Here is a 12850-nt window from a genome sequence, read left to right as displayed (position 1 = left end):
CAAAACCCAGTGTACTGACTGGAAGATTTTCATGCCAAAAGGGCTCAGAGGAGAGCGTGTAAGAAAAGGCAGTTGATACGGAGAAACCAGAGCTCTCAGCTTCCAGGTGTTTGCTCTTTCCCTGTCTTCTCAGTGGAAGATGAGATGCTGGGAAACATAAGCCCCAGCTGTCAACGAATCTGCTCTGGCTGCATTTCCCAGTCCTCTGTCCCTGCAGCAGCAGCCAGGGTCACTGAACCCTTGTCGGGTTCAAAGGACACTGCTGGCCCTGCTTCCAGTCAGTGTTCAAGGTCTCAAACAGAGCTGCTTCCGTCCCTCCTGCCAGCCAGGCTTCCTCATTGTCCAAAAAGTGGGGCTTTTGAATGCTCTTCTGTCCAACTTCAACCCATGAAAGTGTGGGAGATTCAAATCCTGTTGGCCAGGCAGCAGGAGCAGGGTGAGGAGATCTGGGATGAGCACTGCAGGGTGCTGTTCTCCTTAGGGATCCATGTGGGATACCAGGGTTATCTCCTGGACACTGTGCCCAGCAGGGACAGCTTTCTGTCCAAATCTCTGCAGACACCTTCCAATGGAGCCTTGTCTTAAGGCTTCCTCCACCTTCTAAAGAGCGTGGGTGTTTTCACGCCCTGTTTTGGGGCTGTGGAAGTTTATTCTGTCCAGTTTGCCCCACAGGCCTGGGAAACCAGTGTAGCACAAAGCATGGGGAGTGTCCTGGAGCCAGCAAGGGGGTGAGTCCTGCTCCCTGTGCTGTGCCAGATTTCTGGTTGGTGTAGGAAGCACCACTTGGAGATTCTACGGGAGAATCAGGGGTTCTGATCAGCTGAAGTTAGGGGATGGAGTTAAGGATATGATAAGCAGCCACTGAAAGTCTGAAACTTTCCTCTCCTCTCTGTCCCCAGAACAGCTTTCGAGTTTGACTCCTAAAGACTGTCCCCACCTCCTTCTGCAAGCAATATCAGGGCCACTTGCAGCTGCCACAGCTTCCACTCTCACCAACCCCATGGATGTGGTGAGGGCTCGGGTCCAGGTAAGAGCTCGGCGTGCTTGGGTGGGGTTCAGCCCGGGCTCTCTCATCTCTGTGGTTTCGGGTGAGCTGCTTCCCTGCTCTCCCTGGCCCTTTCATCCCGGCTAGAGGCTGCTTAATTAGCCCTCAGCATTAGCAAGAGGAGCTCAGGCTGGCAGTGCCAGCCTGGCCTGCTCAGACAGGCTTTCCCTTCAGAAAGGGAGAGGTGCTTCCTGCTGCCTCCTTGGGACTTTGTGCTTTTTTTTGCTGCCCTCCTCAGGGAGTTCTGGAGACCAGCTCAAGGCTGCTGGACTGGCTGATCTGTTGTCTCCAGAGCGTTCAGTTGCAGCAGAGCCCCAGAGCAGCTCAGCATGGAGTCTGGCAGCTCTGTCAATGTTTGTTCTGGCATTGCAGGTGGAAGGCAAGAGCTCCATCATTCGGTGGGGTTCAGCCCGGGCTCTCTCATCTCTGTGGTTTCGGGTGAGCTGCTTCCCTGCTCTCCCTGGCCCTTTCATCCCGGCTAGAGGCTGCTTAATCAGCCCTCAGCATTAGCAAGAGGAGCTCAGGCTGGCAGTGCCAGCCTGGCCTGCTCAGACAGGCTTTCCCTTCACAAAGGGAGAGGTGCTTCCTGCTGCCTCCTTGGGACTTTGTGCTTTTTTTGCTGCCCTCCTCAGGGAGTTCTGGAGACCAGCTCAAGGCTGCTGAGTCTCCAGAGCGTTCAGTTGCAGCAGAGCCCCAGAGCAGCTCAGCATGGAGTCTGGCAGCTCCGTCAATGTTTGTTCTGGCATTGCAGGTGGAAGGCAAGAGCTCCATCATTCTCACCTTCAAGCAGCTCATTGCAGAGGAAGGTCCCTGGGGGCTGACTAAAGGCCTCTCTGCCCGCATCATTTCGGCCACTCCTTCCACCATCGTCATCGTGGTGGGCTATGAGACGCTGAAGAAGCTGAGCCTGCGCCCAGAGCTGGTGGACTCGAGGCACTGGTAGAGGCAGCTGGGGGAGGAGAACCTTCCTGTGAACTCTCTTGAGTCTGAACTGTTGCAAGGGAGAGCCTGGGATGCCACGCAGCTGCTGTGCCTTTGTCTCCGGCTGGTTTCACAGCACAAGGCAGATGCAAAAGCAGCTGCACTTCACCTCTTTGGGTCTGAGTGTCGTGCAATGGTCTGCTGCTGGTTTCGCTTCACCTGTGACCTTGGGCAGTGCTCTTTGCCTGGATCAGTCCGTTCCAGGTGTGTGAATGCATCCTGGCAAGTTGTTAATTCCCTTTTTTTTTTTTTTTAATTAAAGACTTACTGGCTTAAGCAAAAAAGCCAGTTTGATTCTCTTTAAATTATTTTCATCTTTGCCAAACTTCCGAGGAGTCTCACAGCCTGCAGCAGGACCCTCTGCTGGGATGTCTCTAGTGGCAGTTGTGCTGTGGGAAGCTGGAAGCAGAAAATAGATGAGTGACTTTCTCCAATTACCTGCTTTTATTTCTAGAAGATGTGAGACAAAGAGTAACCTGGAACCACTTCAGACCTGATTTTCCTGCGTTTTGAATAGATCTACATACTTGTTTTGTATCTTCTTGGGAAATGCTCCCTGTCTCTCATCCTCCAAACAGCAAGCTGGCTGAGAGCAAGTCAGGAGCTGAGCTGGCTGTTTGGAATTAGCTGATGGCAGTTTTGACACCTAACCTGTGTTTTTAATCTGTTGTAATTTAATTTTTTTTTTTTATTTTATTTTAGGGGAAGCTTATTCTGATTTCTGGGGAACTGAATGGTTGTCCTGTGGCCTCGTTCAGTGTGTCAATCCTGCATGTTCCCAGTGGCTGTGGCCACTTCCCACCTTAGTTAGTTTAAGCCCAGAAATGCAGTTTGGAAGTGTTTGCTCGTGGTGCTGCCAGCAGCTGGATGAGAACTGAATGGGCTTTGAGCTACAATGAGATGGGACGTGGGGAAGGAGAAACCTTGTGCTGGCTTTTGATCCAGTTCAAACCTGACAGGCGTGTTTATATAATAAGAAGTGATGCTTCACTTCACGAGTTGAAATTCTGCCCTTCCAGTTTGGGAAGGGCAAGGATGATGTTTTGCACAATTGCTGGATCAGAAGCCTGAGCTATGGTCTGTGTATTTTAACCAGGTGAAAACTTCAGGGGGATGAAACCAGAGGCTGCTTTTTGGGGAGGGGGAGGGAGGGAGGGGGTTGTTGGACTGCACTCTGCTGCTCTTGGTGGTTGAGATTTGCCTTTCATGCTGCCAGCCCACACGTGCTGCTCGTCCTGGTTACCCTCATCGGGGGGCTTCGGGGTGCACCCCCACACAACAGAGTGCACCACCTCCATTCCCCTTCTGCCATAACCAGGAGTTTTGGTTGAGGTGTTGATCCTGCTGGCCTGTGGCTGTTGTTGGTCTCCACTGGGCTGTCTCTTCCCAAGGGGACTCGCCGAGTGTGGCCCTGCCCTTCGTCCCAGTGTTGTCCCTGCTCAGCAGACATGCTGGAGATGGAGGGTGCTGAAGCTGCTGCTGAGGTGGGAGAGGCTTCTCTGCTAAGGGCAGGGCTTGATCCTAAGGTGCAGTGCTGTGATGGGGCTGCGGGTGGGTCATCAGAGCCCTCTTCATCCCAGTTTTGTTTCTTGCAGCGCTCAGAAAGGCACTGGGTGCTGGAGCCACTGGTGGAGTTGTTGGAGCAGCTCCTTCTGCACCTGCTCCAGCCACCTGTTTGTTGTTTTAAAACTTGACATCAGCCAGCTCTGGCTCTAACGATAGATTCTGCTCTGAAAAACAGAACAGCACCGAATCACAAGGCAGCAGGATGGTAACACGAATATTAACAGGAACAATAATGATCAGCCTCTGCTGGGTGCAGCAGGGTCAGTCCCAGCGTGCAGAACAGAGGGGCGGCAGCACCAGTGTGGGGAGACACTGTCCAACTTAATGTTCCTCTCGTAACCAGCAACGTTCTTGACACCTAATAAACTTGAGACCTTCCGTTTGGTGCCTGCATTTAAAAGCACATGGCTCTCCACGCGTGGGGAGGCTGCTGCTTTTTGTCGTGTCACAGAAAGGGTTTCACCCTTAGCCTTTGGACTTGGAGAGAGGGATGTGAGCTGCCTGAGAGCTCCGTGGCTGCTGTGAGCTGGGGAGAGCCAGCTGGAGCAGTGGGGTGCCTGTAAGCAGCTGTGACCCGGAGCTGGCTCCTGGTTGGCTGTTACATGGGAAATGTCGCTTTTTTGTGGTTTTTTTTCCCTGTAACCGAGCTGAACTTCGCTGCTTCTTTTCTTCTTGAATTCTTCAGGCTTGATCGTTCTATTTCCCTCAGAGTCGCTGGGGGGCAGGGCGGGCATTTCCCCGGCGCCTTGGGGAGAGCAGGACGCTTTGTCGCGCTGCCTCGCCTCGCGGCCGGGCGCAGCCCCGCTCCGGGAGGCGGCAGTTTTTTAGCGCGTTCTTTTTGTCACGGTTTGGTTCGGAGCGGGAGCGGCCCCGCCGCGCGTTTTTCCCGCGCTCCGTTCCCGCGCGATTTTCCCGCGCGTTCTTCCCGCGCTGGCGGCCGGCGGGGGCGGGGCCTGACGCCCCGGCCAATGAGCGGCGGCGGCGGCGCGCGCGCGCCGGGCCATGGCGGCGGCGGGCGGTGATGGCGGCCCGGGCGGGGCTGAGGGCGGCGGGGCCGATGGCGGGGACGGCCCGGCCCCGGAGGCGGCCCCGGGGCGCGCCCAGGTGTTCAGCACCGTGGTGGACACGTTCCTGCAGAAACTGGTGGCCGCCGGGAGGTGAGGCGGGAACGGGGCCGCGCGGGGCGGGGAGGGAGCCCTGAGGCCGGTCCCAACCGGGCCGTGACCCCGGGCCCACCGGATCCCCGGCAACAGCCCCGGACCCGGCCCCACCGTGACCCTGGGCCCACCGGATCCCCGGGAACGGCCCCGAACCCGGCTCTCTGGCCCTGACCCTGGGCCCACCGTGACCCTGAGATCCCCCAGCCCCGGATCTCCCTGGGAACTGCCCCGGACCCGCCTCTGGGCCTGGGCCCACCGTGAGCCCGGTCCCCACTGTGCCGTGACCCTGAGCCCACCCTGATCCCCGGGAACAGCCTCGTACCCGGCCCCATCCCTAACCCGGCTCCGACCCCACCGTGAGCCCGGTCCTGAGCCTGCCCTCCTTGCAGCTACCAGAGGTTTGTCAGCTGCTACCGCTGCTTCTACAAGCTGCAGCCGCAGCTGACCCGGAGCATCTACGAGCAGTTCATCTCCCAGCTCCAGGCGTCCATAAAGGTGAGCGGGGCAGCGATCTGGGGGGCTGCAGAGGGTCCAGAAGGAGGTTCAAAGCCCGACGGTGCTGAGCAGGTTGATATTAAGGGCAGCAAGTGCGTTTCCTAAATGTAAAGCAGAAAGCTGAGGCTGCTCTCCGGAGTTCTGCCTTCCCCAGAGAAAGCTGTGGGATCCTTCAGGTTGGGCAACATCCCTGGGACTGTGGAGTCCGAGCGTTTCCTCAGCCAAGGCCACCACTAAACTGTGTCCCTGAGTGCCACATCCACCACTAAACCGTGTCCCTGAGTGCCACATCCACCACCAAACCGTGTCCCTGAGTGCCACGTCCACACATCCTGGGTAAATACCCCCTGGAATTGCGATTCCCGGGGTGTTCATCATCCAGGATTCCAGGGTCTTCATCCAGGACAAAGCTGGAAGGACTTTGGAGAAGGGATGGGGTGACAGCTCAGGGGGAATGGCTTCCCACTGCCAGAGGGCAGGGATAGATGGGATATTGGGAAGGAATTCTTTCCTGTGAGGGTGGGGAGGCCTTGGCACAGGGTTTAAGGCCAGGTTGGAGGGGCTTGGAGCAGCCTGGGATAGTGGAGGGTGGAACGAGATTCCTTTGATCCCAAAAAATTCCCTGATTCCCTGACCAGCGAAGGCTCACGAGCAAGAGTGGTGCCTGTGTTTGTTCACCTCGTGTCCTTCCTTCACAGGAGGAGATCCAGGAGGTGAAGAATGAAGGGAATCTGGAGGGGCTCTTCAGTGCACTGGATAAGATCGTGGAGGAGGCAAAGGACCGGGAAGAGCCAGCGTGGTATGGATGGCCAGGGTGGGGAAGGTGCCCCTTCCTACAGGGGCAGCAGGCACTTCCTGGGCTGTTTTTGGGTGTCCTGTTGGCCTCGTGCTGCAAGGGAGGGTCTGAAAGCTGCTGTATCTTCACAGCAACGTCGCCAGGCCTAAAACACACCCAAAATCAGTTTAATCAGTGCTCCTCTGGGCCCAGGATCCATTTCCATTCGCTTCCTTAGTGCAGGGAGGTCAGTGCCACTGAGCTGGGGGACAATCCAGAGGGCTGCTGGGGTGCTTTGGGCACAGCACCTGTCCAGCAGCAGAGTCCTTTGTGTCCCTGGCTCGGGGCCTCAGCCAATGCTGGGAGGCAGATTGGGGACTGCGAGCAGAAACACGAGATTCCGTGTTCCTGAGGGGGTGAGGACATCCTGCCTGTTCCAGGCACCCACCTGGGGCCAGGCTTGGGGAAGAGCTCCCTGTGCCCTCTGCTCCGGGGTCCCTGCTCTGGCTGATCCCACCTGGGATCACTCAGCAGCTGCATGGGACCAGTGCTGGGCAGCATCTCTGGCCGGGGGTCTGTGCACAAATCACAGATGGGATGGACATCTCGAGCTGTTTGTTTCCCAGCATCAGTCTCATTACATGGGTGTGGCAGTGGGAAGATGCCAGCAGCTCACACCCTCAGCAGCAGCCACAGAATAACTCAGTGTTACAACTTTAAAAGTTTTCTGCCCAGTCACACAAAGCAAAAGCACATTGACAATAGTTCCATCCAACACCTTCGGTTAAAACAATGCTTGCTTATTTTGAATACAATCCCTGCTTGTAAGCCTTAAAACACAATGCACAGAGCTCCGTTATTCAGCTTAGAACTCCCTCAGATCTCTCTGGATAGACTTTTCTGTAGCTTAGGGAGTTATTCTGTCCATGTGTTAATACACAGACCACCGTTCTATCTGTCCTTACTTTCTACTTCTCACATAACTTTTCTGCTGACCAATCTTGGCGCCATGATCTCGTTGAGCTCTTGCAACGTGGGTTGGACTCGACGATCTTAAAGGTCTCTTCCAACCTGGAAATTCTGTGATTCTGTGATCTCACGGCTGCAGCCACAGCTCTGCTATCTCTGAGGCCGGGATCTCACAGCTGCTGCTCAGCTGCAGCAATCTTGGCACCGTGATCTAGCTGAGCTCTTGCAACGTGGGTTGGACTCGACGATTTCCAACCTGGAAATTCTGTGATCTCACGGCTGCAGCCACAGCTCTGCTGTCTCTGATTCTGGGATCTCACGGCTGCACTCACAGCTCTGCTGTCTCTGATTCTGTGATCTCACAGTGCTGCTCAGCTGCAGCCACAGCTCTGCTGTCTCTGATTCTGGGATCTCACGGTGCTGCTCAGCTGCAGCCACAGCTCTGCTGTCTCTGATTCTGTGATCTCACAGCTGCACTCACAGCTCTGCTGTCTCTGATTCTGTGATCTCACGGTGCTGCTCAGCTGCAGCCGCAGCTCTGCTGTCTCTGATTCTGTGATCTCATGGCTGCTGCTCAGCTGCAGCCGCAGCTCTGCTGCCTCCGAGGCTGCCCCCTGCAGCTCTCCGTGCCCCTGTGGTGTCGGGCTCCCCGGGCAGGGTGCCGGGAGCTGAGGCGGTGCCGTTGGCAGGCGGCCCAGCGGGGTCCCGGCGCGGGACGTGCGCGGCGCCCTGGCGCCCTTCCTGCTGCGGCACCGCGCCCACCTGCGCCGGGCGCTGCAGGAGCGGCAGCGGCGCAGCGCCAGCCTGGCTGAGGCCGTGCTCGCGGGGAGGCAGAGGATCGAGGAGCTGCAGCAGCTGATCCAGGATCGCCAGCAGGCCTGGCAGGTAAAGCACACCAACCAAACCAGACCAAACCAGACCAAGCCAACCCAAACTAGACCAACCCACCCAACCCAAACCAGACCAATCCAAACTAGACCAGACCAAGCCAACCCAAACCAGACCAGCCAAACCAGACCAACCAACCCGGAACAGAGCAACCAACCCAAACCAGACCAGCCCAGATCAACCCAAACCACACCAACCAACCCGGAACAGAGCAACCAACCCAACCCAACCCAGACCAACCCAACCCAACCCAAACCAGACCAACCCAACCCAAACCAAACCAGCCCAGACCAACCCAAACCAAACCAGCCCAGACCAACCCAACCCAAACCAGACCCAGCCAACCCAAACCAGACCAACCAACCCAAACCAGCCCAGACCAACCCAAACCAGCCCAGACCAACCCAACCCAAAGCAGACCAACCAACCCAAACCAGACCAACCCAACCCAACCCAAACCAGAGCAACCAACCCAAACCAGACCAACCCAACCCAAACCAGACCAAACCAACCCAATCCAACCTAAACCAGACCAAACCGACCCAACTCAACCCAACCCTCTCACAGCACCCACTGCAGCGGGGCCTGGAATGACTTTCACACCCTCCCCTTCTCCGGGACCTCCCCAGCAGGCGAGTCCTGCTGAGACTGTAGGTGTGGACGTTGTCTCTGGAGGTCCCAGGTGCTTTTCCCTCTGCAGTGGGTGGGATGTGGAGTGGTCCCAGGGGAGGGGAGGGGGTTGTGTTCTGCACGTGCAGGGGACAGCAGATGCCACAGGGACATACCACCCTGAGTGTGGGAGAAGCATCATGCTGAGCTCTGTGGGTTGTGTTCCTTGCAGGCCATCAGTAAGGAGCAACAAGAACTCGTCATGACATTCCAGGAGCCCCAGTGAGGCCGCAGGATGTCCCGCAGGCTCTGCTGAGAGTTCATCGTCCCAGAGCACCGAGGGGACAAGGTGTGTGCAGAAGCCAAACTGAGAGTCACCCCATCGGGCCACTGGAGGCTGCAGAGGGACTGAGACAGCTGCTGGACTGGCACAGTTTGATTAAAAAAAAAAAAAACAACAAAAGAAACAAAAAAAACCCACTGGGATCTTTGGAAATGTAGGGCAGTTTCCTGTTTCCTACTCAGCCAGACAGAGGGGTGTCACAAAGTGTGGTCTGTGCTCTCATCTGCTCTGCTCAGTGCTGTGACAGGCCTGATTCCAGCTTCCAAAGCCACACTGGGGGTTTGTAGCTGTTTTAGCTGTGTGTCAGACAAAATCCAGTGCCTTAAGCCCCAGGCCAGGCTGTGTCCAGGCCCGAGGAGCCCACGAGCAGGAGCACGGGTGGCTCACAGCCAAAGCTCCTGCCTGTGCTTGCAGGTTCTTTCAGTCTCCCTGTGTTCAGACCGCTGCCCTCGCAGATGTGGCAGCAGCTGCTGCCCCAAGTTCCTCGTTTACCATTCCTTCTGTCCTCGTTACCATTCCTTCTGTTCTCCTCGTTACCATTCCTTCTGTCCTCGTTACCATTCCTTCTGTTTCCAAGTTATTTCCTAGCCCTGGTAGCCTGAGCTATCCAGGGATCTGTGCAGAGGTTGGGACAGCCCTGCCTGCGCTTTGTGGGTTTGTAGCACAGCGTTTTAATGTTTTTCCTGTGGAACCTTCTAGAGCCAGGCTGGTTTTCCCCACCCTGTTGCTGCCTCTCCTGTTTGCGGGCCGGGGAAGCCGAGGCTCCCGGGATCTCCCTGGCAGAGCCCCGTCCTTGGGGCTGGCCAGGGGGTGAGGACAGTCCCCCCTGCACCTGCTGAGGACCGAGGGAGGCTCTCTGAGCCCAGCAGCCACGCAGGGCTGTTGGTGGAAGCTCCGTGCTCTCTGCCCCAAGGAGAAGCCCTGCCCTGTGCCCAGCTGGGGAGGGGCAGGGCTGTCCCACCACGCCCCGAGCTCTGTCAGCAATTAGAGCTGCAGCAGCTCCCCTGGCCGTGCTGGAATCTCAATAAACTGGGGCTGCTGTTCCCAGCTTGGCTCCTGCTGTGCTCTTGGCCCACGCACTCTGTACTTTATGGCTTTGTCTGACAAAGGCTCTGGCTCAGCAGTTCTGTCTCCGCCCTCCGCCCCAAAGCCTCCGGTTCCGCTTTCCCGAGACAGGGCTGGGATTTGCAGGATCAAAAAGCGGTCAGGATGTGCAGGAGGAATGTTATTCAGGGGCTCTGGCTGCCCTGGCCACGCAGCGTCTGCCCCTGGCATGTGGCAGGGAGGAGCTGTGCAGGCACCAGGGCACGGGCACTGCTCACCCTCACCCCGAAAGCAGCGCGTGCTGCTCCCCCAAAAGTGGGCCAGCAGCTTCCCCCTGCACATGGAGGGGAGCCCCAAGGTTCTGGGAGGGTCTCCCCGTGTGGCAGAAGGTGGCTCTGGGACGCAACAGTGGCAGCTGGGGAGCCCCCAGTGCCCCATCACCCATCCCAGCGGGGACTGGGCGCTGCCAGGCTGGCAGGGCTGGGCCCACCAACAAATCCCCCCCTGGCCTGGGGCCGCTTCTCTCCCTCCCTTTGTGGGCTCTGGCTGGGCACAGGGGGACCGAGTTCGTCCCAAACCACAATTGCCACCTCTGGCAGCAGCTCCGGCCGTGGCGGATGTGCTGGAAATAACCCTGGTGAGGCCGTGTCCCCCTTGCCAAGGCCACGGGACCCTATAAAGGCACCCAGGGAGCCCGGGCTGCACTCAGCCCAGCACGGGGAGACACCATGAAGTCCCTGGTCCTGCTCACCCTCTTGGCCCTGCTCACCCTTGGCCTCTGCCGCAGAGGTACGGGGGAATCCGGGGCTGGTGGGGACACTGGGGGTGATTCTGGGGACACTGGGGGTGATTCTGGGGACATTGGGGTGATTCTGGAGACATTGGGGGTGATTCTGGGGACACTGGGGGTGATTCTGGGGACATTGGGGTGATTCTGGGGACACTGGGGGTGATTCTGGGGACACGGGGTGATTCTGGGGACATTGGGGTGATTCTGGGGACATTGGGGGTGAATCTGAGGACACTGGGGGTGATTTTGGAGACATTGGGGGTGATTCTGGGGACATTGGGGTGATTCTGGGGGTGATTCTGGAGACATTGGGGGTGATTCTGGGGACACTGGGGTGATTCTGGGGACACTGGGGGTGATTCTGGGGACATTGGGGTGATTCTGGGGACACTGGGGGTGATTCTGGGGACATTGGGGTGATTCTGGGGACACTGGGGGTGATTCTGGAGACATTGGGGTGATTCTGGGGACATTGGGGTGATTCTGGGGACACGGGGTGATTCTGGGGACATTGGGGTGATTCTGGGGACAGTGGGGTGATTCTGGAGACACTGGGGGTGATTCTGGGGACATTGGGGGTGATTCTGGGGACACTAGGGGTGATTCTGGGGACATTGGGGTGATTCTGGGGACACTGGGGGTGATTCTGGGGACATTGGGGTGATTCTGGGGACACTGGGGGTGATTCTGGGGACACTGGGGGTGATTCTGTGCCCTGGCAAGGGCTCCCTGGAGGGAGCAAAGGGACTGGGACAACTTTGCTGAGCTTTGGGGTGGGGGGCACAGGGCTGCAACTGGGAGATAGGGCCGGGGACACCCTTCGGCAGACTGAGGGGTGTCAGGGAGGGATGTGAGCTCCGAAAGGAGTGGGGTGAGAGCAGAAAAGCAGGACGCCCCAGCTGAGCCCACCCACCCCCCTCCGTGTCACTCGCAGCTGCCGATGGCTCTGCCAGCACCGAGGACTCACCCAGCTTCGAAGGTGAGTGACCGCGGTGCTCGGCCCCACTGCCCCGGGGACAGGGGACACAATCCCGGGGGGACAGGGGACACAATCCCGGGGGGACAGGGGACACGATCCCGGCAACAGGGGGTACCATCCCGGGGACAGAGGACGCGATCCTGGGGACAGGGGACAATCCCGGGGACAGAGGACACGATTCCGGGGACAGGGGACACAATCCCGGGGGGACAGGGGACACAATCCCGGGGGGACAGGGGACATGATCCCGGGGACAGGGGACACGATCCGGGGGGACAGGGGACACGATCCCGGGGGGACAGGGGACACAATCCCGGGAACAAGGGATGGGACCCCAGGGGGACAGGGGACGCTGCCCCGGGGACAGGGGACACGACCCCGGGGACAGGGGACGCTACTCTGGTGACAGGGGACGCGACCCCGGGGACACGGGACACGATCCTAGGGAGAGGGGACACAACCCCGGGGGGACAGGGGACGCCACCCCCCTGAGCCCCCCGCTGTCCCCGCAGCCTTCGTCTCCCGACGCGCCAGCGCCCAGGTGGTGCAGAGGCAGAGGCGCAACCTCGGCCATGGCAGGTGAGCGAGGCAGCGCGGCCCCAGCCGGGGGGGTTCGCTGGCCCGGCCCTTCCCCAGGACCCCCCAAAACACCCCAACACCCCCCCGGGTGTCCCGTTTGTCGCCAGCAGCGTCGCCGGAGCCCCGCCGGACCCGCTGGAGGCCAAGCGCGAGGTGTGCGAGCTGAACCCCGACTGTGACGAGCTGGCCGACCAGATCGGCTTGCAGGAAGCCTACCGGCGCTACTACGGGCTCGTGTAGCCCCAGCCCTGCCTGGGCCGGGGGCTGAGCTCCCCCCAAAACCCCCGTCAGGCCCCCCCTGTGCACCTTCACCCTCCCACCCTCTCTGTCAGCCCCAGGAAGAAATAAACGCAAATGGTAGAGCCAGCTCCTCGCCAAGGCTGCGGGGGTGGGTGGGGGGCTCCAGGGGATGTGCTCCATGTCCCCCCACGCGGCTGGGGACCCCTGGTTTCGCTCCCTGTGCCCCCCCCGGCTCCAAGGAGGAGAGGGGCTGCCAGCCCCAGCTCCTGCTCCCGGCAGCGAGGAGCCCAGAGCAGCCCCATCATCGTTCAGAGCTGTTTCTCCCAAGCGTGGGGCTCCTGGGGAGCAGCAGGGCTGATCCACGCACCCCGAGCCCCTGCGGCCCGC

General features: G+C 58.9%; 3 protein-coding genes and 1 long non-coding RNA gene across 5 annotated transcripts in view; all 4 read left to right on the top strand.

Annotated features, from left to right (window-relative positions):
- LMNA (lamin A/C) overlaps positions 1-160 on the top strand; it is a gene marked incomplete at its 5' end in the record, with an annotated part of 22962 nt that extends 22802 nt beyond the window's left edge. Inside the window, one exon of the mRNA XM_038161715.1 lies at positions 134-160. Coding sequence (XP_038017643.1) covers positions 134-160 — 27 coding nt within the window. The remainder of the gene's footprint in view (positions 1-133) is intronic.
- A 5-nt stretch (positions 161-165) lies between these two features.
- LOC119711694 lies at positions 166-3983 on the top strand. Its single transcript, XR_005259747.1, has 2 exons — positions 166-1027; positions 1797-3983. It is a non-coding gene; the product is annotated as an uncharacterized LOC119711694 (long non-coding RNA).
- A 342-nt stretch (positions 3984-4325) lies between these two features.
- PMF1 (polyamine modulated factor 1) lies at positions 4326-8943 on the top strand. The gene is made up of 5 exons (XM_038162172.1): positions 4326-4749; positions 5142-5247; positions 5946-6046; positions 7681-7876; positions 8721-8943. Exons 1-5 carry the CDS (start codon positions 4595-4597, stop codon positions 8772-8774), a joined length of 612 nt encoding a protein of 203 aa, XP_038018100.1. The 5' UTR covers positions 4326-4594; the 3' UTR covers positions 8775-8943.
- A 151-nt stretch (positions 8944-9094) lies between these two features.
- Positions 9095-12583, top strand: LOC119711701 (bone gamma-carboxyglutamate protein). 2 transcript variants are annotated; one of them, XM_038162174.1, is made up of 4 exons: positions 9095-10664; positions 11600-11644; positions 12157-12223; positions 12334-12583. In XM_038162174.1, the coding sequence occupies exons 1-4, from the start codon at positions 10604-10606 to the stop codon at positions 12461-12463; spliced, it is 303 nt and encodes a 100-aa protein (XP_038018102.1). In that variant the 5' UTR covers positions 9095-10603; the 3' UTR covers positions 12464-12583. The 2 variants fall into 2 exon arrangements, with proteins under 2 accessions (XP_038018102.1, XP_038018101.1); XM_038162173.1 differs by having other exon boundaries at positions 12331-12583.
- Positions 12584-12850: the final 267 nt, after the last annotated feature.

Source organism: Motacilla alba, chromosome 25 (assembly GCF_015832195.1).
Source record: "Motacilla alba alba isolate MOTALB_02 chromosome 25, Motacilla_alba_V1.0_pri, whole genome shotgun sequence".
Lineage (NCBI taxonomy): Eukaryota > Metazoa > Chordata > Aves > Passeriformes > Motacillidae > Motacilla > Motacilla alba.
This window is presented reverse-complemented; position numbering and strand designations above follow the sequence as displayed.